The sequence below is a fragment of the Wolffia australiana genome, chromosome 18, assembly GCF_029677425.1.
Source record: "Wolffia australiana isolate 7733 chromosome 18, ASM2967742v1".
Taxonomy (NCBI): Eukaryota; Viridiplantae; Streptophyta; class Magnoliopsida; order Alismatales; family Araceae; genus Wolffia; species Wolffia australiana.
In genome coordinates, this window is record NC_135852.1 from 2,891,479 (window position 1) to 2,914,812 (window position 23,334).

Below are 23,334 nucleotides of genomic sequence, written 5' to 3' on the forward strand. Positions count from 1 at the left end.
CATTCTATGAAATCTAGAGAGGTAAAGGGTAAGTGAAAAGTACAGAAGATGGGAAGAATTCTATGAAATCTAGAGAGATAAAGGGTAAGTGACAAGTACAGAAGATCGGAAGAATTTTATGAAATCTAGAGAGATAAAGGGTAAGTGAGAAGTACAAAAGATGGGAAGAATTTTATGACATCTAGAGAGATAAAGGGTAAGTGAGAAGTACAAAAGATGGGAAGAATTTTATGTAATCTTGAGAGATATAGGGGTAAGTGAGAAGTACGAAAGAAGGGAAGCGTCCTATGAAACCTAGAGAGAGAGTAAGGGAGAGTTTTGGGTGAGAAACCCTAAAAATATAATGGGTTTTAGAGAGAGATATAAAATGGAAGTGAGTTATAGAACTCTTTATCTCCTTAAGGCAGTGGTAGAGAAGAGATGTTTTTAGAAGGTATTCATTCACTCCCTCACATTAAGAGTGAGAAAACTATAGTCAGAGAGAGATATAAGGGCGTTTTGCCGGTTCCTTGTCGAGAATTAATGATGAAAATAATCAGAGAGGGTTTTAGAGAGACCTAAAAAGGTTAGTGGGAATATTAGACGGTGTAGTTAGAAAAATTATGGGATTTGACTAGACATCTTGGAGGAGAGAGATGTACCAACTACATCGGTAGATTGCGATAGAGAGAGATACGATTGCCGACATGAAGGCGAAATCATAAAGAATGAGGCATAATGCGATAGGGACAATGTCCCCATCAAGCTTGTAATTTGTAAATGATACCGAGAGGAAGAGAGAGAAAGATATGACAGGTGTGAGAGTGACAGAGAGAGATGGCTGTGAAACCAGAGGGAAAGAATTTAGTATAGATAGATGGATAGAGATAGATGGATAGAGATAGAAAGAGAAACGGGGCACAGGAGAAGAGAAAGGATAGAGAAACACAGAGGAGAGAGAAAATTACGAAAATAGAGAGAGAGAGAGAGAGAGAGATGAAAAATGACAGGCTAGAGAGAGAGGAGAGAAAGGGTAAAGATAGACGGGGTAAGTAAGAAATAAGAGAGAATTTGACAGGGTAGAGAGAGAAAGAGATGAGGAAATATCGGACAAAGTGCCCGCCCAGCAAGTAAATTATGCAGCGAGAAATAACAGAGAATTTGACAGGGTGGAGAGAGAAAGATACGATGAAATATCGGACAAAGTGCCTACTCAGCAAGTAAAATATGTAGAGAGAAATAAGAGAGTATGGCAGCGTAGAGAGAGAGAGAGATAAAAAAACGCGGAAAAGTGTAAGGCATGTGGATTCGCAGAGAGATATGACAGGGTAGAGAGAGAGATGAAAATTATTGGAAAATGTGCTCACAGTTCGCCAAGAGAGGAAAAAACATGAGAATGAGACAGTGTAGAGAGAGAGATGAAAAGATAAACAGATGCATGGACTCACAGTTATTAAGATAGTAAAAACAAGAGAGAATATGACAGGGTGGAGAGAGAGATGAAAAATAAACGGGGTGTAAAATAAAGTGCCCGCCTAGAGAGAGAAAACAAGAGTATGAATGGATGGAGAGATGAACAAACAAACGGACGAAGTACCAGCTCAGCATGTAAGTGGAAAACAAGAGAGAGAATATGGCTGGGTAGAGAGATACATAAAAAATATGCGGAAATAGTGCCCACTAAGCATGTTAACAACTTTTAACACAGGAAAAGCATGAGAGAGAGTGACAGGGTGAAGAGAGATGAAAAGATAAATGGCAAAGTGCAAGGAGAGAGAGAAAGCGAGATGCCCACCATGCCTAAGGAACAAGAAACATGGTAGAGAGAGATGGAAAAGTACATGAACTTGTAGAGAGATTATGACAGGGTAGAGAGAGAAAGAGACGAGTGCTTTGAATGGGCGATTTTTTTCCAGATGAATGCAGTATATTGCACCAGAAATCTGACAAAACTGGAGAAAAAACGATGAACGAGGAGATTAGAGAGAGAAAGAGGAATGATTAAGGGACCAAGATAGGAACCGTCCTCGGCTATGGTTGCTCTCTCAGCGGCTGTCGCCTCCTGCAGGCCAATGAAATCACGTACATAAGACTCATCCTTCATCTCTAGAGAGATAAAATAAGGGAGAGAAAGGAACTGGCGCATGATCAATCATCTCTCTCTCTAGAAATCTCCAATTGATAATGATAAGCATACTTTAACCGGATGTTATCATGGTGTCGGTGAGAAGTATCTCTAGAAAAATAGGAATATTTGAGAAAACACAAGGGACAGGTTGATTATGATAGAGATAGTTAAGAAAAGAGATGACAGGAGAGAGAGAGAGAGAGAGAGACAGATACAGATAGCTATAGATATATAGAGATAGAGAGAGAGAAAGTGGAGATTATCTGTGAGAAGCAAGGGAATCACTAGGTAAATAAGAAATTAAAGTCAGAGAAAAAGCAAGGGCTAGAAGAGAGTGTGTGTGCATGTTAGAGAATGGAAATTATGAGAGAAGTGCTAAGGAGAATGAAAAGTACTAGAGAAGAGAGATAGAGAGACAGAGAGATAGAGAAAAGAGAGATAGAGAGATAAAGAGATAAAGAGATAGAGAGATAGAGAGATAGATAGATAGAGAGAGAGAGAGATAGAGGATAGAGAGATAGAGAGATAGATAAAGAGATAGAGGATAGAGTAGGGATCGGGGATTCGGACAGATCGTTCGAATGTTCGGTCGGATCGGGCATTCGAACGAACGAATCCGAACACCGATCTGTCCACTTCAGATCTGATCTGAACACGATCTGCGCGTCTGTTCGGATCGGATTGTTCGAACAAGCTTGCTGTTCGGATCGAATGTTCGAATAAGATCCAATTCGAACACGTTGTTCGAATCGGATCGAATCGAATGTTCGAATCCAGTGTTGCCAACGGCGCCCAGCTGCGCCCAGCGGCGGCCAGCGGCCACCCAGCGCCAGCCAGTGACCGCCAGCAGCCAGCGCCGGCCAGCGGCACCCACGCGCTGGCCGGAGCTGCCGCCAACGCAGGCCAGCGCCGCCAGTGACCGCTAGCGGCGGCCGGCCAATGACCGCCACCAGCGACCGCCAGCGGCCGCCAGAGAGAAAATCGTTGGCTGTCGCTAGCGCCGCTGGCCATTTGTTCGAACTTGTTCGAACAAGGTCGAACAAATGGCAATCTAACACGAACAACCCGATTTGTTCGTTCGAAACTTTCGATCGAACACGAACAAAGGGTCTGTTCGATCGAAAGATTTGAATAGATTGTTCGGATCGGCATTTGTTTGTTCCAATCTGTTGATCAAGATTCGAACAATCCGATCCGATCCCCGATGCCTAGGATAGAGAGATAGAGAAATAGAGAGTTAGAGAGATAAAGAGATAGAGAGATAGAGTAGAGAGAAGAGAGATAGAGAGATAGTGAGATAGAGAGATAGAGAGATAGATAGAGAGAGAAAGGTACCTCTTGGGGCGTGTTCTGTCTTCCTCATAGTCCATCACTCCTCCAGGTTCAGCGTAGAGCATCTCGGAGTGGCCCCGTAAGTCCAAGTCGACCTGCTTAAATTGGGGAACTTCTGCCACCAAGTAAGACACATCGACTGGTGTTTCCCACTAACTGACTTATACGTCAGTCTCTATCAACTAATTTAACCATGTTAAATTACTTGATTTCAACAATATTGTTCTCAGCAGTCGGTAATCCAAATTCAAAAAGAATTTGTTCTCAGCAGTCATAAAAACATTTTCTGAAAAAGTTACCGAGCTGAAGAAAAAAGCATATGAATAGGAAATTTCCTATTTACTGAAGGAGATGAAGACCCATTACTGAGCAAACATGTAGAAGAGGTGGCTGTGGAAGTGGGACTGCAGCGTACCCAGGAGAGAGCAAGGGGACCCAACAGTCATCCATGAAATGTATATCATGGAATGTCCAAAGGCTCCGTGATGAGTGGAGAAGAGGGATAATTAAAGTCACCTGATGGAATGGGGGGCCGCAGTGGTGTGTTTGCCAGAAACGATGTTGGAAAGTTGTGATGCCAGAGTAGGAACACTGTGGGCCGAGGTTTTCTGGAGAGATTTTTAGCGGTAAATGCGGTAGGACGATCTGGCAGGGTGGTGGTAGCTTGGAACGATACGGTGTTCTCTAAAATGGAGACCTGGTTGGGTGAAGTGACAGCAGCTGTCAAACTAAGAAAAATCAGCGATGACTTTGAGATGGTACTTGTTTCAGTGTATGGGTCGGCACAAGCCGCAAGGAGGAGCAGATTATGGGGGGAGATGACAGAGGTGGTCTCCAACTTTCAAGGATCGCCCATGCTGTTCGGGGGCGACTTCAGTGTGACATTAGAGGCAGACGATCGGCCAAATGGCAGGGGAGGGAAAGACGCCAACTCGTCGAACTTCTGGTCATTCATAGCAAAAGCAGAACTATAAGAAATGGGGCCAGTGGACTGTGTTTATACATGGAGGAGCACGACGGATGGAGGGAGGAAATCAAGACTGGACAGATTTCTATGCTCAGTCGCGGTAGCTAAAAAGTTCCCAAATGCAGATGTGAGATCACTGCCAAGACCACTTTCAGATCATTCTCCCATCGTGTGGGCGACCAATGAAATATTCAGGTGCTCCACATATTTCAAGCTGGATAAATCGTGGTTCCTCGAAGGTAATTTCAAAGAAGAGATAGCGCAAGCGTGGACTGCAAGCCAAAGAACAGGGTTGGATATATAGACTATGGCTGAAAAGTCCAAGGGGCTACGACAACATTTGATGAGATATCGGAAACAAGTTTGGGATAAACCAAAAAAAATGAGGAATGATGCCCTATCCAGAATAAAGCAACTGGATGAGTTGGAAGACACCAGAAATCTCAAGGGAGATGAAGCCCAAGAACGCAAGAGATGGCAATGTCAGGTGGCAGAGGAGGACAAGAAATTGGAGATGGACTGGAGGCAGAGATCAAGGCAAATGTGGCTTCGTGCAGGTGACGCGAACACGAGATACTTTCATCTGGTGGCAAATGGCAGGAGATGTACAAATCAAATATTACAAATAAAAGTGGGGAAACAGGTATACACTGGAGCGAAGGCGGTGGGACAAGCCTTTGCAGACCATTTTCGTTCCTTCTCCAAAAAGGGGAAACGAAACAGATGGAAGTGGTGTGGAAGGGGGGCCAAGATGGTGAGCCGTGAACATCAAGCGGAATTGATTCGGCCATTTTCAGAAGCGGAGGTTAAGGCGGCAATTAAGGGGCTGAACGGGGAGGGAGCTCCAGGACCAGATGGCATCCCAGTATTTTTTTACAGTGAATGCTGGGATCTGGTTGGTACGGAGGTGATGGCCACAATTGCGGAATTTCGAGAAGGTCGAGGAAGCATGGAGAAGACCAATAGATCACATCTTTTCTCCTGCCAAAATGTCAAGGGGCATATAGAATTGAGGATTTTTGACCCATCTCTTTGTCAAACTGTTAAAGAAACACTTCCAGAGAAGAAACCACCCTGCAGGAGGGCCTCAGCGAGCAAGGAGAGCTCCAGCCCTAGGGGCGGCGCCTTTGAAGAGAGAGAGAGAAGGAATAAAAAAGAAAGGAACATTCAACTGATAGCGGCTAGGGTTTGGGGGGCTTTAAATAGCCCCCCTTTACATTCTCCCACGTGGGAGAGTCTTAAGTGACCTCCCACGTGAGACCTTTCAATAAGTGAGCCCCCCCACGTGTGAGACTCTTTAATGAGGTCACACGTGTAAGAGTTCTTCTCTCTCCCGCTGCAGTTCAAGGAGGAAAAAAGAGGGGAGAAAGGGAGAAGAGAGTTGCCTCCTGGTGGGCCACTTATAGTACATGGCCCACCTACACTTAGGCATAGAGTTAGAGAGAGAAAGAGAGGTAGAGAGAGAGATAGATGGTGGTTCCAGGCTCTTCAACACAAACTCAATCTATTTGATTATTGCTAAGGTGCTAGCAAAGCGATTGAGGGCCAGGATAGGAGAGTTGGTTGGACCTAGTTAGTCAGCCTTCATCCCTGGTAGACTACTGGTGGACAGTGCAGTAACCGCTGGGGAAATTCTAGCAGCATGGAAGAGAAATGGAACCAAGGGGTTCATGTGGAAGGTCGATTTTGCCAATGCATATGATTCACTAGACTGGGATTTCCTATGGGCCTCCATGAAGAGGAGGGGGGATCCCTAAGGAGTAGATAGTATGGGTGAAGAGATGTATCACATCACATTCCTACATGGTGTTGGTAAACGGACGACCTGAAGGAGGCCGAATCCAGCCACAAAGGGGAGTGAGACAAGGCTGTCCATTGGCTCCGCTATTGTTTGTTTTGGCACTGGGATGCGCTCGCAGTTTGCACCGATCAGGCATGCACAAAGGGTTTGCCGCAAGGATATCAACTGTCAGCGCAACAAATGGAATCCCCTTGTTCCAATATGCGGATGACACCACATTCTTCATTGAAGGTTCTGCGAGGGAAGCGAGATATTTATCCATAATCATTGATCTTTTTGAAGATTTCTCGGGACTTCCAATCAACAGGAGCAAATCAGTCTTGTTGTGCAACGGGCTATCAACAGAAGAGGAGGCACAGTGTGCAGAGATACTGAGCACACCGATTGGGAGACTCCCAATGAGATATTTAGGCCTACCACTGACGAAGGGGAGCCTGACGAAAGCAGATTGGCAAAAAATTATTGAGGGAATGGAACATCAGCTAGAGGGATGGCAGGCGAAGGTGTTATCGTGAGGAGGCCGATTGGTGCTGCTGAGGTTGGTATTATCATCCATTCCAATTTTCTACCTCTCAGTTTTCAGGATGCCAACGGGAATTGGGAAGAGAATTGAAGGCATGATGAGACGCTTCTTATGGAAAGGATCGGAATCGGAACAAAGCAGAGGAGTTGCGATGGTAGCATGGGATAAAGTATGCCGGTCTGGAGGTCTGGGGGTCTTACATTTGCAGAATATGAACACGGCACAATTAACCAAATGGGTGGAGAGAATTATGAATCCACGAGGGGATCTTATCATAGAAATACTCCAGGACATCTGTGGAAGGGGACTAAATTGGGACAGAAAGACAGACACGTACTATGGAGCATCGCCTTTTTGGCAAGGGCTCAGAAAGATTTTCCCGAGAGTACAAGTTTTTTTTTCTGCCAAGTTAGGCTATGGAGCAACTTTTCAAAACTGGAAAGATACATGGTCACCACGGGGCAGCTTGAGCATGATTTTCCCTCGATTGTATGCACTTGCACATGATCATTTTTTTTGAAAAGACATTTGCACACGATCATAATGCCCAGGTTCGAGACTGTTGGGATGGAACGTGGAACCCGATCATCCAAGGGGCTTTATCCGACCAGCGTGTTCTTGAGTTTATGGATATGTGTTACAAGTCGTTTCTTCTTCAAGAAATATCAAAGAAAGAAAAGAAGAACGCTGGAGTGAAGAGCACGTGCGAAGGGGGCCTCTCACGTGCTAATGCAGCTTAAATAGCTGCAAGTGGGAAACCCCAGGGCATTGGCATTTTCGGAGTTGTCGCAGGTCAGTTGCAACAGCAACTGATGGCTGGAAGCGGGTCAGGGCTGCGACCAGAGGGGAGCGTCTCTTTCGGGAGTTCTTAACATTCTATCCTTTCTTTTCCTTTTGTTTTCTCATCTCTACACTCTATCCGAGACTGGACATATTTCGTGGAATGAATGTTTAAGCACTCGTTGGTTTTCATCTGAGTTTTCTTGACTTGATCTCTCCTCGGGACAATACGACGATTATAGGAGAGTATCAATATGCAACAGTCCCCCATCCAACTATGACCAAAAGAAGAAGGAGAAAGCTGGACATGGACAGATAGCTCCTTCTCGGTCCAGAAGGCTTATGAGAAGATTCGGGAGGGGCAAGAGGAAGACATGTCAGTAATCAGAGCGTGCAGATTCATATGGAGGCAGAAAGTCCCAATGAAGGTGAGGATTTTTGGATGGCTGCTGGCAAGGAGAAGATTAATGACAAGAGTCTTCCACAGAAGATAATATCCAGATACATCGTCACAATACACGCTATGCTTGAATGGCGAGGAAGACTGCAACCATCTCTTCTTTGAGTGTTCCTTTGCTCGCAGGGTCTGGGCCAACCAGATATTTTCAAGGATAAAGATGTCATCGGAAAGGGCGTTCCAGGAATCAGTACAGAATTATAAAGACAGAGGAAACCGGAAAGGTGGTCGAGCCTTAACTGTTCTATAGGGCATCTGGTTGCACAGAAACGAGGTGCTATTCAGGGGGAGAACGGCCTCTACAGATGGAGCTATACAAGAAGTTGAAGGTTTTAAGGCCGCATGACTCCAGAGAGCTACATGTTAGTGATAGACTATCCCTCATGGGCTAATGGGCCCTATTCTATAAGCCCATTAGCCCTATTATCCTCTCTCCCTCTTAGGGTACATATACCCTTACATGTACTCTGTTCAAGTTATGTCATTATCTTCTTCTTCTGTTCCCCAACATGGTATCAGAGCTCCAGAGCTCCTTCCCTAGGGTTTGACATCCCCCACCTACAGCCGCCGCACACGCACAGCAGCCGCAGCCCGCAGCCGCCGCGCACGCACAGCAGCCGCAGCCCGCAGCCGTCGCGCACGCACAGCAGCCGCAGCCGCAGCCGCAGCACTACCGTAGCAGCGCCGTAACAGCACCATGCCGTTCACCGAGACCGACTTCCTGGAGAAGCCACTGTCCTACAAGGTGGCTCATCCGCTTCCGTCGGTCCCCGAGACGACACTCTTACGGGGCCTGAATCTACTCCCGTGGATGCGCTTCGTCGAGACCACCTTGAAGGCGCGCCAGCTCTTCAAGCATTGCACTGAAGACCCCCTTACCATCGACCACCCACATTATGCAGCATGGGACGTTGAGGACCAGTTCATCCTCGGCTGGATGTATGTGTACACCCTGGCTCCAGATTTCCGCGACCGTCTTCCGCATCAGAAAACGGTGAAAGGCTTCTTGGATCAGGTGCGCTCTTTCTGTGGCCGGGAAAGCGACTGGTGGCGTCTTTATTCCCTTGCAAGTCAGGCCAGCAATCTCCGTCAGGGGTCGTTGACGATCTCTGAATATGCACTTGCCCACAAGAAGATGTGGGATGAAGTGGATTACTACCTACCGCCCGAAGATCCGACGTCCAAGACGTTCCAGAATGTGCTTCTTCTGCGGATCATGGGCTTCCTCAATGGCCTGAACCGCGAGTATGATGACGTACGTCGTCGTGCCTTGCACCGCAAGGAAGGTCCTCCTGCCCTCAAGGAGTTGGCGAAGGAGCTTCAAGAAGAGGAAAGCCACTTCCTCCTCCATGGGACTCCCTCCTCCGGCCCCCCGGGTGAGTCGACCGCACTACTTTCTGCCCTCCCTTCAGGCGGCAAGGCACCGTCGATCCTCCCTACGCCCACCTCCGCCGCTCCTCCAGCTGGGACGACGATTTGCTCGTATTGCGGCAAACCGGGCCACGGGAAGAACAAGTGCAAGAAGCGCCTGAATGACTGGCGAAAGAAGAAAGAGGCCGCAGAAGGCAAGGCCATGGTGGCCCATTCTGATTCCTCCTCCGCCAGCCCCTCCGCAGTGACTATGGACCAGCTTCAGGCAGATTTGGCCCGCCTCCGTGACCAGATGGCTGCCCTGCAGAATCCGTCCACGGCCTACTTCGGCGGCTTTGGTGCGTCTTCCCTTCCTTCATCTTCAGATGCATGGTACTGTGGCCATACGGCCTTCCACTCACCTGTCGTCTCCGATACGACTTGGGTCCTTGATTCGGGGGCTACCGAACACATGACCCCGAGCAATGCCCGGTTTGTATCATATGAGCGGCATCGTGGTGGCCGCACTGTCCTCACGGCCGGGGGTGGACGTCTCCGTGTGGCCGGAATCGGGGTAGTCTATGTGGACGGCTTCGGTGTGGTCCACAACGTTCTCCATGTCCCTGACCTGCGGGCCGTGCTTATGTCTCCGCAGAGCTTAGTTGATGCTATCTCCTGCTCCTTCCACCTACAACCTGACGGCATGTTTCTGTCTGACAAGGTGGGCCGGACTACACCGATTAGGCGGGAGAACGGACTGCTGATGCTGGACGATGGAGGCCGCTCCCATTGCTTCATGGTGCACCGGACTCTTCTCTCGGTGGCTGAGCAGCGTCAGGGACGCCTTCTAATGGAGCATCAGCGACTTGGACACCCACCTTTCTCCACTTTACAGCGTCTTTTTCCCTCGTTGTGTTCGGGCGTGGACCTTAAGACTATGCTTTGTGAACCTTGTCAGTTAGCCAAGCACCGCAGATCCTCCTTTACTTCATCCTCCTCTCACACATCGACCCCGCTGTTCCGAGTCCACAGTGATGTTTGGGGGCGGGCACCGCAGATCAGTCTGAAAGGGCACCGCTACTTTCTACTCTTTGTGGACGAAGCTACCCGCTATACGTGGGTCTACCTCCTGACTGCGAAGTCGGAGGTTGCGCAGAATGTTCGACACTTTTGCGCCATGGTACAGACACAGTTTGGTCGAGGCATCCAGCGTTTTCGTTTCGACAATTCTCGGGACTTCTTCAACGCTGACCTCGCCTCCTTCTTTGCCGACCGGGGCATCCTCCACGAGTCCTCTTGTGTGGCCACGCCCGAGCAGAATGGCATGGCTGAACGTCGCATCGGCTATGTTACCTCGGCGGTGCGGACATTGCTGTTGGACTCAAGCGCGCCGGGCGTTATTGGGGAGAGGCGGTTTTGACGAGTACTCACCTCGTTAACCGTATCCCCACCCCACTCCTGGAGTTCTCCAGCCCCTTGGACCGGATGACTGTGGCATTCCCGAATGCTTCTTTGCGGACGGGACTCTTGCCTCGTATCTTCGGCTGCACCACCTGCGTCCATGATACTTCTCCCACATGCACGAAGTTTGATGCACGCCCACTCCGGTGTGTGTTTGTGGGTTACTCTTCCCTCCAAAAAGGGTACCGGTGCTATCATCCGCCTTCTCGGCGGTTCTTCATCTCGGCAAACGTCACCTTTGCCGAGCATGAACCCTATTTTGGGGACTACTCTACCTCATCACGCCTTCCGCTGGATGAGGCTCCTCGCCCCCTTGGGGCCAAGTCCGATCGTGGAGTCCACCACTCCCACTCAACCCTCCTCACTTCCGGATCTTTCTCCCCTTGATTCCTCTTCCTCACTTCCTCCTGCGGGGTCCTTGGAGGTGTCCTCTACCTCTTCTTCGTTACCTGCCCTTCCCTTTCGGCAGCTCTCCCTCTCCCATTGGTCTCCGTTCCTCCTTCCGGCCCCCATCCTTGTCAAACCCGGTGCGTCACCCTCCTCCTCTCTCGGTGACAAACCCTCGTCACCCCCTCCCGGTCTACCCTCGCCTCCGGTGAGTCTCCTCGACTCCGGTGTGTCGCCTACTGCTCCTCGGGAGTCCCCATTGCTTCCGCTCCTTCTCCTGTCGATGGTGACGATCAGTTGGGGTGGCCTATTGCTCTACGGAAAGGGGTCCGTCAGTGCACTAAGGCCCCCCTCTACCCTCTCTCTCATTACCTCTCCTTTGACCGGCTGAGTCCTCCCTACCGGTTGTTCCTCACCCGCATCGAGTCGGATCCCATTCCTCGACGCTTAGCCGATGCTATCGCTTCTCCCCATTGGAAAGTGGCGATGGACGAGGAGATGCAGTCTCTCCTCAAGAACCATACGTGGGACGTCGTTCCACTACCTCCGGGCAAGAGGGTAGTGGACTGCAAGTGGATTCATGCCAAGAAGCATCATGCGGACGGTACTCTCGAACGCCTCAAGTCTCGGCTTGTGGCTCGGGGGTTCACTCAGTCCTATGGCGTGGACTACTTCGAGACGTTCTCTCCCGTGGCGAAGATGGAGACTGTCCGGCTTCTTCTGGCGCTTGCAGCGCACTTCCACTGGGCCATCCGCCAGTTCGACGTCAAGAACGCCTTCTTGCACGGCGACTTGACGGAGGAGGTGTACATGCAGCAACCCCGGGGCTACTCACTCGGCCCCCCCGGTCACGTGTGCCGACTGCGGAAGTCCCTCTATGGACTCAAGCAGTCCCCGCGCATGTGGTTTGGGAGGTTCTCCTCTGTTCTGAAGACCGAAGGGTACACTCAGAGCAATGGAGATGCCTCTCTCTTCTTCCGTCACCGCCCGAGCGGTGTCTCCATTCTTGCTGTGTACGTCGACGACATCCTTATCACGGGATCTGATGCTGCCGAAGCTGTCCGCCTCAGCACTGCCTTGGTTAAGGAGTTTGAGATCAAGGCCCTAGGCCTTCTTCGCTACTTCCTTGGTCTTGAGGTAGCCTACTCCCCCCGTGGGATCTTCGTCTCGCAGCAGAAATACGCCGTCGACTTACTGGCACTGACAGGGATGACCGATTGTGCGCCGGTGAGCACTCCCATTGATCCCAACGTGAAGTTGGGCAAAGGGGAGGATTCGCCGCTGACGAATTCCCACCGGTATCAGCAGCTGGTGGGGAAGCTCCTCTACTTGACGCACACTCGGCCCGACATCGCCTTCGCCGTCAACCTGCTCAGTCAGTTTATGCACTCCCCACGGGAGATTCACCATCAGGCCGCCCACCGGGTCCTTGCGTACCTGAAGGGCTACCCCGGAAAGGGCCTGCTCTTCCCTCGCAGCACTAACCAGACAGTGAAAGTCTACACTGATGCTGACTTTGCCGGCTCCGTTGTGGATCATCGGTGTACCACGGGCTACTGCACGTTTGTTTTTGGCAGTCTCGTCAGCTGGAAAAGTAGCAAGCAGGACAAAGTCTCCCGCTCTAACGCCGAAGCTGAGTACCGCGCACTCGCCGATGGGGCCTCTGAGGGCCAGTGGATTTACGGCATCCTTCACGATCTTCGCGTGGAGTATGCTGGCCCGATTCACTTCTTCTGCGACAACAAGTCGACGATCGCGTTGGCCAAGAACCCTGGACAACAGGGCCGCATCAAGCACATGGAGCGCAACCGCTACTTCTTCAAGGAGCGAGTTGACGCAGGGATCTTTGACCTGGACTTTGTTGCATCCGCCGACCAGGCAGCGGACGTCCTTACCAAGGGACTCTCCCGCCCTCTTCTTCAACGTGCCGTCTCCAAGCTCGGTATGGAAGATATCCATACTTCACTTGCGGGGGGGTGTTAGTGATAGACTATCCCTCATGGGCTAATGGGCCCTATTCTATAAGCCCATTAGCCTTATTATCCTCTCTCCCTCTTAGGGTACATATACCCTTACATGTACTCTGTTCAAGTTATGTCATTATCTTCTTCTTCTCTTCCCCAACACGACAAGAGACTTTGATTAAACAGAATGTAAAGGATGGGACCGTGAGGTCCTGATGGGAGGTTCACCGACGAGTTGGGTGTTCATCCCTTTTATATTTCAAAAAAAAAATCAACCTTGTTGAATCACTTGATTTGAAAACTCCATTATTCTTAGAGCTGATGAAAAGAAAGTGTAAACATTTGAATTAAGATGATGTAGAATAATGGTTTAAATCGTTTATCCTACCTTAAAGGATTTTTTAATCTCTTCGACCTTCTCTTCAATATCCTTTCGATGTTTCCTGTGCTCCTCACTCATCGTGTCCGCCCATTTGATCTTCTCTTGTATTGAAAGTAAGAGGCCATCGGATGTGCTCAACCTGCCGAATCACAAGATTTATAAAATTAGGGTAGATGATGAATGACCCCCCATTGAAGCTTACCGCCGGTAGATGGATGGATGGTGGGATGGATGGAGAGATCAATAGATTGAGGATGAATGGATGGATAGAAAGAGGCACAGACAGATGTATCGATGAAGGGATGAATAAATATACAGATGGATAGAGGGAGGGAAGGACGGACAGATGCATGGAAGGAGGGTGGATGGACGGATGGACAGCTGGATAAAGACAAAGAGATGTATAGACAACCAAAGTCATGTCTATAAAGATAAAAGGTCGGCTAAGCTTTTATTCTTGCTCAGTGAAAGAGACATTGCTTAAAACCTTGGAAATTAATTTCCAGAAACGAGAGAAGTGTCAGACTAAATATCAGTTATCAATGAAGTAATACCAGTTTGACATGGTCTTTATCATATTATCAAGTTGATCATGCTTCAGATCTCTTCCAGCCGCAAATTGGACCTGAAAAGGACAGAAAACTGAAAAAAATTAAACACAAAAAAGAAGCTTAAAGTTCTACCAATATTCTAGGCCAAGGATATCATAGGAAACAAATCAGAGTATGAAAAAATTAATTGAAGATCCTACCTCAAAGCACCGGCGTAACTGATCCAGTTTACCCCGCACAATGCCCTAAAAAAACCAAAAGAAACAAAGAGGACATTCACCATAAAGATTCCAGCTTTCTGACAATGATGTAATTCTCCAATCATTTTCACCTCGATAAAAATATATTCAGGCCAGAGCTGGAAAATAATTTCCAGACGTAGCTTTATAAATATAATAAAAAACCACTTACTGCATACATGCACTCATTGATGAGGAAGTCTTCAAGTTCACGAACATTGGAAACGTCTAATTCCCGCATCAGCTGGCCATAAGGAAGTATCTGCCATTGTCACATAATGCTTAAATTAGGTATAAGGAAGTATCTGTCATTGTTAGATGTATAACTCGTTGACCAGTTAAATTAGGTTCAGCAAGAAAAAAAGGAGATTAGAACAAACTAAGTTAATCCATAATGGCTCTGGACTTAAAATGTTTTGCCAAAACATGGCAAATAAACTAATATGCTTTTAGACGAGCTGATTTTTAGTGCACGTTGATTAATCAATTGTTAGCGAGGATAACTCTTTTTTCTTTATTGCTTAAATTTTACTCTAAAACCTGCGTAATTATTTATTTGTCCCTCTAACTTTTATGTTTGTTTGCACACTAATTAATGAATGTGGCAACACCATATAAGACTGGGGCTGTTGCCCGCGGAATAAGATATGTTAGTTATGGCCTCTTTCTTCTAATATCCTCTTGAAGCTTCTCTCCTGGCGACCTATAAAACTCTTGGTTGTCCATCTGCTTCATGGAGTTTAATGCTTTGTCAAGACTCTCTCTCTCTCCCTCTCTGTGGTTTGATGCTCTACGTTCCTTCATGATACTTGATTTCTTCCGGCTTGAAAAATGATATGTTCTTCTCAAGAAAATACAAAAGAAGGTGATTTAACGAAAGAGGCAGGTCCACATCAGCTCAAGAGGACTAAGAGGGTCAACGGCCCTATAAATAAAGACAGGGACAGACCTACAGGCACGAATTTCCAATAAGTTGTTGGAGTCCCGTCTAGGAGCACGGGGAAAGGCTGGAGAGCAGGCGAAACCTGCTCCCAGAAGAAGGATCTCTTGATCCTGGTCTGTGTTATCTTCTATTCATTCTCGTTGAAGCTACATTGTATAGTTTCGATCAATTCTCTCATTCTACTTCCCAATTGTATCGAACTGATAGATTTTCTCTCCGAAGACACAATAAGGTCATATTTTCTGATTTTGCATTCTTGATCATATCAAAAAATACCCACCAATTATATAATTTGAGGCCTTCAGATGAAGCCGTGACCTTACAAACAAAGAGAGATCTGTGCAAAAGCAATAACTGCTACAAGAACATTGGGTTTCATCAAAAAAAAAATTTGAAAGATTTATTATTATTACTATTGAAAGATAGCGTTTAATCAATTTATGAACAAGAAAGTTTGCTGACAAAACTCTGACATGAAATTTAATGATCAATATGACATGTTTTTAGGGAATCACTCTACAGTTCCATGGTCCATTTACAGGCAACAAATTTCTCACAGTAAATTCAATTAATATTCTGGCATAATCAATAACCGGAAATCATCTTTGATCGTGGCCTGCGTATTATAAAAGAAATTCCTGAAGCCATGATTTTGTACATTACGCGAATGCATTAGTAAAACACAAGAGAAAGGAATGAAATACAATGAGAATACCAAGAATACCTTGTTAGTCTCAGCCAACGTTAACACAGTGAGCTGTTTAAGCTTGCGAACCTGCGGAGGAAGCAGTGGTGGAATACAGGTACCATGACCTACGTAAAATGAACAGAGAAATAATTTTAATTTTGAATGAGGTTAGACACAATTTGCTCTTTTCGGGTCTTGTAAGGACACATCTGATTATAGCAAAATTACAGTAAAGTGAAGTAGTATTTCTTCAAAAAAATCACGTTAAAATAGAAACTTTGACAATTCTCAGAGGTTCATAATAGAAACTTTGATGTAGGTCTCTATTGTAGAAGGAAACTCCTGAAGAAGTAACTAAAAAGATAGATAGATAGATTCAGAAAAGATGAAGATACAGTCGAGCAGTGGTAGTACAGTCCCAGATCAGTGCCGGCATGCCTTCTAGGGAGCATTTCCTCCTCTCTCTCATCCTGATCGGACCTCCAAACTGTCCTGCATCCTTCCTCTTCCCCACCTACTTGCCAAATCGACCTCATGCGTCTACATATCTTTGCCGACCTCTTAAGGGCGTAGCGCCATTTATTTGTAGGGATGGGGAACATATCAGTTTCAAAAAGACTTTTACTTTGAATACTGTATTTACAATCTTTTTAGTCTTAAATGTTAACAAAACTAAATTAAATCGATAATAAGTGAAATGTGTATTTTACAGAACAGTTAGATGTTCAGAAGAGTATTGATAATGTAATAATTCTACGTAGAGAAGAATGGCTCGAGTTGAGAAACAAAATTCAATTTGATTCTTGATCGTGGGGTCACTTATGTAGCACAATATCCAATGAGGGAGCAGCCATAATGCTCTTATCTGATCTCATAAGGACAAATGTCTTATGATAACAAAAGACACTTAAGCTACAGAAGGGAAAGAAGAAAAACAAAGAAAACACAAATAATCACATTAAATGTTGACAGTTCTTCAAGTTTTCAAAATACTTTCGTGTTGAATCCAGTAGTTACACTCTTTACTGTCCTAAATTATTCAAAAAACGAAGTTTGATTTTTTCTAATTAATTAGATGTGTTAAATGGGCTTCCATCAATGGGCTCTGCCCAATGGCACACAGTTTTATGCACTAGCCATAAGAATACCTGTACGTCTAATATTAGGCTCTAATACTGATATCCTTTCCTGCTAAAACACCCAATTCAAAGGGCCCCTTATGTCACATGCTTTCCTCCACAGGCTCTTATTCTTTCTCATGTAGTGTCTTCGGAGATTCATATCAGATTCACAGTATGTGAAACAAACATAGATCTAGGTTCCAGTCTGGGAAGGGGGAAGAGGAGAGGGCAAACCGAGGAGGGAGAGATCAACCAGGGATGAGCCGCCTGAAGATGCAGGGAAGTTTAGATGACCGCGTGGGACAGGGATCATAGAATGAGAGACTAGGCTTAGACATAGAGAAAAGAAGAGGCCGAAGATTTCAACTTCATTGATACTTTTTGGGAGCTTTTCTAAAAGGGGAACTATCCTATTTAAAGGAAAACACACACAAAAATATGAAATGCGATGAGTTAAAAGTCCCCAATGTTCCCCAAGGGGGTGGGGATCATATCAGTATGCTGAAGCAAGAGAGGGTTATCAACGATTCATGCAAGAGATGCACAGAGGAAAGGATTTCTTGATCAGATTCATACATATCCTAGCTCTTAGGAGAAAAAGGATTTATTGATCTGATTCATTGATTAATCTTTTAAAAGCGCAAACCAAGATGACAGAATTAGTTGCAAACCAAAAGGTAAAATATCACTTAAAATTTTAAATGGAACAAGAAGACAAGACAAGGTCAGAGTTTTTTCAGAGAAGGTGATATGTTCCTTTAAAAAATGTATCGCAGAAGACATAAGAGAAAGGGTATTGGTTCAGCGCACATGCAGACTTGTTCACACCTGCGGAATCCTTTAAATAAAGCTATGGTAGGAGACGGGACGGAATCTTTTTATCAATGAGTTTTCAGAAGTCAGTGCAGCACGACCAAGAGACCTGGGCAGCGGGAGGAGCCGCGTCCAGGAGGGAGAGTTCCTGAGGGAGATCCTCATTCTATCATTTTGTTTCCTTGTATATGTTTGCATAACGTACACCATAGACAAGTATAGCTTCTAAATAACTAAAGGTTAAAAGAATAACTAACAATCAAGATACAATGGACCGCGTGACCAGTGGGGATCAATGATGTATTTATTACAGATTTAAAAAAACAACAAGGCCTTGCAGCATGATTCAATGGTACTGTAATTAGGGTACAGTGAGTCCAGGGCAGGCAATCTAAATGCCCAGCTGCCCAGGTAGCGTAAGCCAGCCAGTCAACAACAGGGTTGGATGTCTCCTCAGAGGCCTTCTAGGACTCTCTACGAGCTGAGTTATCCAGGAGGCATGAGTAGGGGACAGTTTTTGTAGTGCTCTGGGCAATATGATGGCATCATAACAGGGTTATTTTCAAGGAAGGGAGGCATTGCTGGACAGTGTCATAAAAGACATGTCTAGTCTAGTCTCATTGTGGTTTAGAGGGACATGTACGGGAGCCTGTGGGGACCATTGGGTTCACGGGTGTATTAAAAGATTTCACATATTAATCGTATTGGGACGGTCACCAATCTCTGGTGACCGTCCCCTAATTACTCAAAACAAAAGGTTACCCAGACATGGGACCAGCCTGATCATAAAATAATACTCAGAAAAAGGTGATGCACCTCAAATACAACTATTATCAATATTTCATAAGAAATAGAGAAGTTCTTGGCATGTGACTTGGCACACCCATCCTAAATGTAATACTTCCCTGTCCTGCACTGGCAGAACCCTAAATGTAAATCATCATCTTTTGACATAGCAGGGAAGGAATGATATGTCAAAAATTTTCTCTCAGCAGTACTATTATTGACGGGAGACTGTGAATTCTATTTTCCCAATTTTTCAAACATAGATCCCGAAAAGGTCTACAGAAGCAATGAGAAAAACTATTTTGTTCTTACCAATATTCCTTGAAATACTTTTCATAACAACACTACACCAAAGCAGAGTTGGCATGTCTACATCTCCTAACTCATTCAGAATCTCCTTTGTTTGATGTGGATTAAAGCCACTGCACGAATATTAGAAGAGATTTCAAAGCAACAAATATATCATACGTCACAGTCATCTTTGTACGCCGCGAGATCATTTGACAGTAAATATGTAGACATCCTTTCAAAAGAATATCTTTCTAACGTCGCCCTACATCCAAAAAAAGTTATTCGGAGATTTCCCCCGAAACATTACAGATTAATGAAGTGTGTGAACAAAGTATTCCAAATTTCCAGGGTGAGAGAAAAATAAATTGTTGACTCGAGGGAGGAAACTAAATATGCAAAAAGTGTGTAGTTGACAAAAGAATCAGTTCTGATTTCAATTTCCTGGTTCTACTTCATTCACGGGATCCTCAAGTTGAAGAATTTTTTTTTAATTATCTCGACAAACTGTGTTCAGGTCACTATGCAGTACTTTGTCGCAATAAAACTGAAACCAGACATCACAAAGCAGAACAGATTCTTTGGAAATACTTTGTTGAACGCTGTACTTACTCTTGTAATCACTCCATGTTCCATACGCAAACAAACGGAGTATCACAAGAGATGATGAATGTGCTGTCCTCTCAAGCTGCATTGAATTCAAACGACATAAATATTAAAAGAGACGAGGGATGTATGTGCTTGAAAATTTGCTTTCAAGTTGGATAATACAAATTTAATATATAAGTACATTCTGAAAGTAAATAAATTACATCTACCAAATGAAAATTGCCAAGAAACCAAATAAATTGAAGGTGAGAAGTAGAACCGAATTCACCACAAAGATACTGCAAATACCAAACCCATGAACCCTTCTTCTTCCTCATTTTACATGAAACATAGAAGACAAAAAGATAAAAAAAAGCCCAAAAAGCGAAATGAGTATTCATTGGAACTAACAAACAAGATACAGGAGCTAGATAAGCAAACACCAGGGAAATGTACAGAGCAGGATGGAATCCAACAGTAGCCCAGAAAAAAAAAGACGGAAATTCCTTGGAGAACTAATATCAACGTGTTGACATTGACATTGATATTGAGTATAATATTGAGTGCATATAAATGCCTCGTAAAATAAATAGAAACTCCAAGGGAGTTATCAATCTACTAATACATAATTCTCAACTCCTCTTACATTCCCTCTTCAAGGAGGTTTGAATCGGTCGATACATAATTCATACTTTATTCTTCTTAGATTTTTTTAAGTCTGTGTCTAAAGCAAAAAACGACCAAAAACCGAAATTTCGGATTAAAGTGACCGGAACAAGACAAACAAAAACCAGGAAAACATAACAGAGCAACAAGGAATCCAACGCCAACTCAGAAAACGAAAAAATTAGAAAAAAAAAATCCGAAAAATAACAGAAAATTACCTCTGCGACAGAAGGAACGGCAAGGATCTCGGAGAAGGCAAACAGGGAGGGATGACTGGTGGCCTCGGTGATCAGCGAAGCGAGAAGCGGCGCTCCAGCTGTGACATCGAGATTACCCGCCGCTTTCACGAAGTGTTCGATGAGCTCCGCTTGCATCTGCTCAATATCCATCTCTTCAACGACGATCTCTCGTCTTCTCCAACAATCGCCTTCTCTCCTGCTCTGCGCCAACAGACTACCCGCCGTGTTCGTTCTGCCCTCTTCCAACACAAAAATTAAACCGCTCTTACTAGCAGACTTATATAAATATGTAGAATAATTTCAATGAGTTTGGATTTCTTTATAGTAAGGTTTAACATAAGATTTCTATACAATGAAAAAGCTAGACTATTCAAATGTAATGTTAATGAGTCTAGCTTTTTTATTAATAAAAGCTAGACAGTTCAATAGTCTAGCTATAAGTATTTAAAATTCTAAAACTCGTCAGTAGAATTTATAGAAACTATAAGTATTTAAAACCTCAGTAGAATTTATAGTTTAGAATCGAATAACGAGTTGTAGATAAATACTTACAAACTTCAGTAGAATTTATGCTTTAGAATCAAATATTGAGTTGTCAATAAAATACTGACATGGAGTTTAGCTTTATTTATGCTGAGTTTTATGTTCCTAAACTATTAATTCTTTTACTCAGTTTTATTTTATTATGAGTTGTATTCAACATAATTATGATGAGTTTAGTTTAGTTTATGCTGAGCTTTATTTTTCTAAACTATCAAACTAAAGCTGGGTTTCGTTTTATTATGAGTTTTGAATAAATGATAACACAGATTTTAGCTTTATATATGCTTAGTTATATTTTTTAAGGTGTAATTTTTTTACTTGAGGTCTATTTTATTGAAGGTTTTATTTAGAACACTTACAAGGAGTTCAGCTTTATTTATGCACATCTTTTCTACAGTATAAATTTATACTCATTTTTATTTTATTGTGAGTTTTATATATAATAATTTCAAGGATTTTACCCTGATCTATACTTTTTTCAGAAAAATGCCAAAAAAATTGTATGAACTATTTAAAATTTTACATTTTATGTTTTTATAAGATCATACATCATTCATATTTTATTTGCCTGAGACTATTTCCTTTAGATATCTTCCATTGATTATATCTGAACATAAATTTTAATGAAAAGTAGTTTGACCTTTATATTGAATCTTATGTTTGTTTCAGGAAAAAATCATGTAAAACTACTAGAATATTATAACAGCTCTCACTTATACTTTCCAAAGTTCATATATTATTTATAATTTATTTTTCTATATTCCTTGCTTTGTTTTATTATTTTTCAACACTTATTAGGTTCCATCGCCTAGGAGGTTTGAATACAGTTCATACCTTATTTAGATTTTAATTTTCTAAGATTTTATCTTTCACTCTTTCTCTTTATTTTATTTCAACAGCCGCATATAAAGATATAAATTAACGACATAGGAAAATTGTCATTTATTTATACAGAGCTTGTTTTTTGCAAAGAAATGTATCTAGATAATATTTTAACACCTCTTTTTTTTTATTGGCAATAAACACGGTGCCGGTTACGTCCAACCTTGCGATTGTGCCCGTAGACCGATCCAGCCGTGCCCTAGATGCCACCCAGGGGGATTTTATATATAAGTAGATTGTTTATCAGAGTTTATAGGTGTGGAGCGAGCACAAATACCCCAATTACACTCGGACCCCACTCGTCCATGCCCATATGCAGGAAAAAGAGAAGATACATAAGTGATACATGGTAGGAGCTTGGAGAAGGTCACTCATGCCGACATCTTTCCGAATCTCCCAGTGGCGGTGATGATGCATAGCGTAGACCTCCCCACCGTCGACAGGTGGCATCGATGAGGAGCTTGGCGAGGACATCAATCATGCAAGAGAGTGAGCGCTCCTGCCTCCCATGTTTCATGCAATACGCCAATCGAGGGAGCCAATCGCCAGGAGATGATCCTTCGTGCATGTAGGAGTGGGTGGAGCCGAAGTAACAGATGTGATGCTTGGAGTGTGCGCAGTCCAACCCGCCATCCACTGATGTCAACGTTGAGGTGCGCAGCAAGTCAGACTATCAGGTGAGAGGATGAGCTCTCCTACCTCTAGTGCTCCGTGATATCCGCCACTCCCTCGACCCCTCCTTCGATAGTGTGTGATGCGTGCGAAGAGCCGGCAAGCCAAGGCATTCAACGTGATACCATCCACGAGGTGTAAGAGGGAGTTCCTGCGAAGAAAGGAAAAGAAGGTAGGGGTTTGTTTGTGTACCGCGTGATTGGCAAGGGAATCTACTGTCTGATTTCCCTCACGTAGCTGGTGATGAACACTAGTTGTGCGAGGGCGGCACCGCATGATGTCCTGCCATACACGCTCAAGCCACCACTAGGAGCATTTGCCTACACGAAGCATGTCAACTAATACCTATGAGTCTGATTCTACGACGATATTGTGAAGGTTTCATTCCTCACATAGGAGTAAAACATCACGTATCGCCATAGCCTCAGCTACTATATTAGTCTAAATGCCATAAAAAGTAAAAAACGCAAAGATAATACTCCCTGTATGGTCACGAAGGATACCGCCTCCCCCAGTTGGCCTCAGGTTCCCTTTGGCCGCACCATCCACATTCAGTTTGAGGGTGTCGATTGGCGGTGGATGCCAATGAACAACATGTAGCTGAATGCGAATGGAGGCGAGGGTCACCGAAATGCCCCAAGAGCGAAAGAGGTCGCATGTGAGGGCTGCACTGTGGGCGCGTAGTGGTAAAGGATGGTGGGTGTGCCGTATCCATTGCTTAACTCGTTGCATGATATCCAAGGCGCGCATGGGAGTTCCTGCAAAACAAGAAGAATTTCGCCCTTTCCATATCTCCCATAGTAA

At 44.8% G+C, this 23,334-nt stretch overlaps 1 protein-coding gene across 4 annotated transcripts; it reads right to left on the reverse strand.

Moving 5' to 3' along the window:
• Positions 1 to 1,868: 1,868 nt before the first annotated feature.
• Positions 1,869 to 20,690, reverse strand: FUS5 (Proteasome component (PCI) domain protein). Of its 4 annotated transcripts, none has more exons than XM_078589573.1 (9): positions 20,413 to 20,690; positions 19,553 to 19,628; positions 15,969 to 16,057; positions 14,474 to 14,563; positions 14,263 to 14,307; positions 14,066 to 14,136; positions 13,518 to 13,650; positions 3,443 to 3,534; positions 1,869 to 2,041 (listed from the first exon to the last, which is right to left on the reverse strand). In XM_078589573.1, the coding sequence occupies exons 1-9, from the start codon at positions 20,581 to 20,583 to the stop codon at positions 2,011 to 2,013; spliced, it is 798 nt and encodes a 265-aa protein (XP_078445699.1). In that variant the 5' UTR covers positions 20,584 to 20,690; the 3' UTR covers positions 1,869 to 2,010. The 4 variants fall into 4 exon arrangements, with proteins under 4 accessions (XP_078445699.1, XP_078445698.1, XP_078445701.1 ...); XM_078589572.1 differs by having other exon boundaries at positions 3,443 to 3,537; XM_078589575.1 differs by having other exon boundaries at positions 3,443 to 3,551.
• Between the last annotated feature and the right edge of the window lie 2,644 nt (positions 20,691 to 23,334).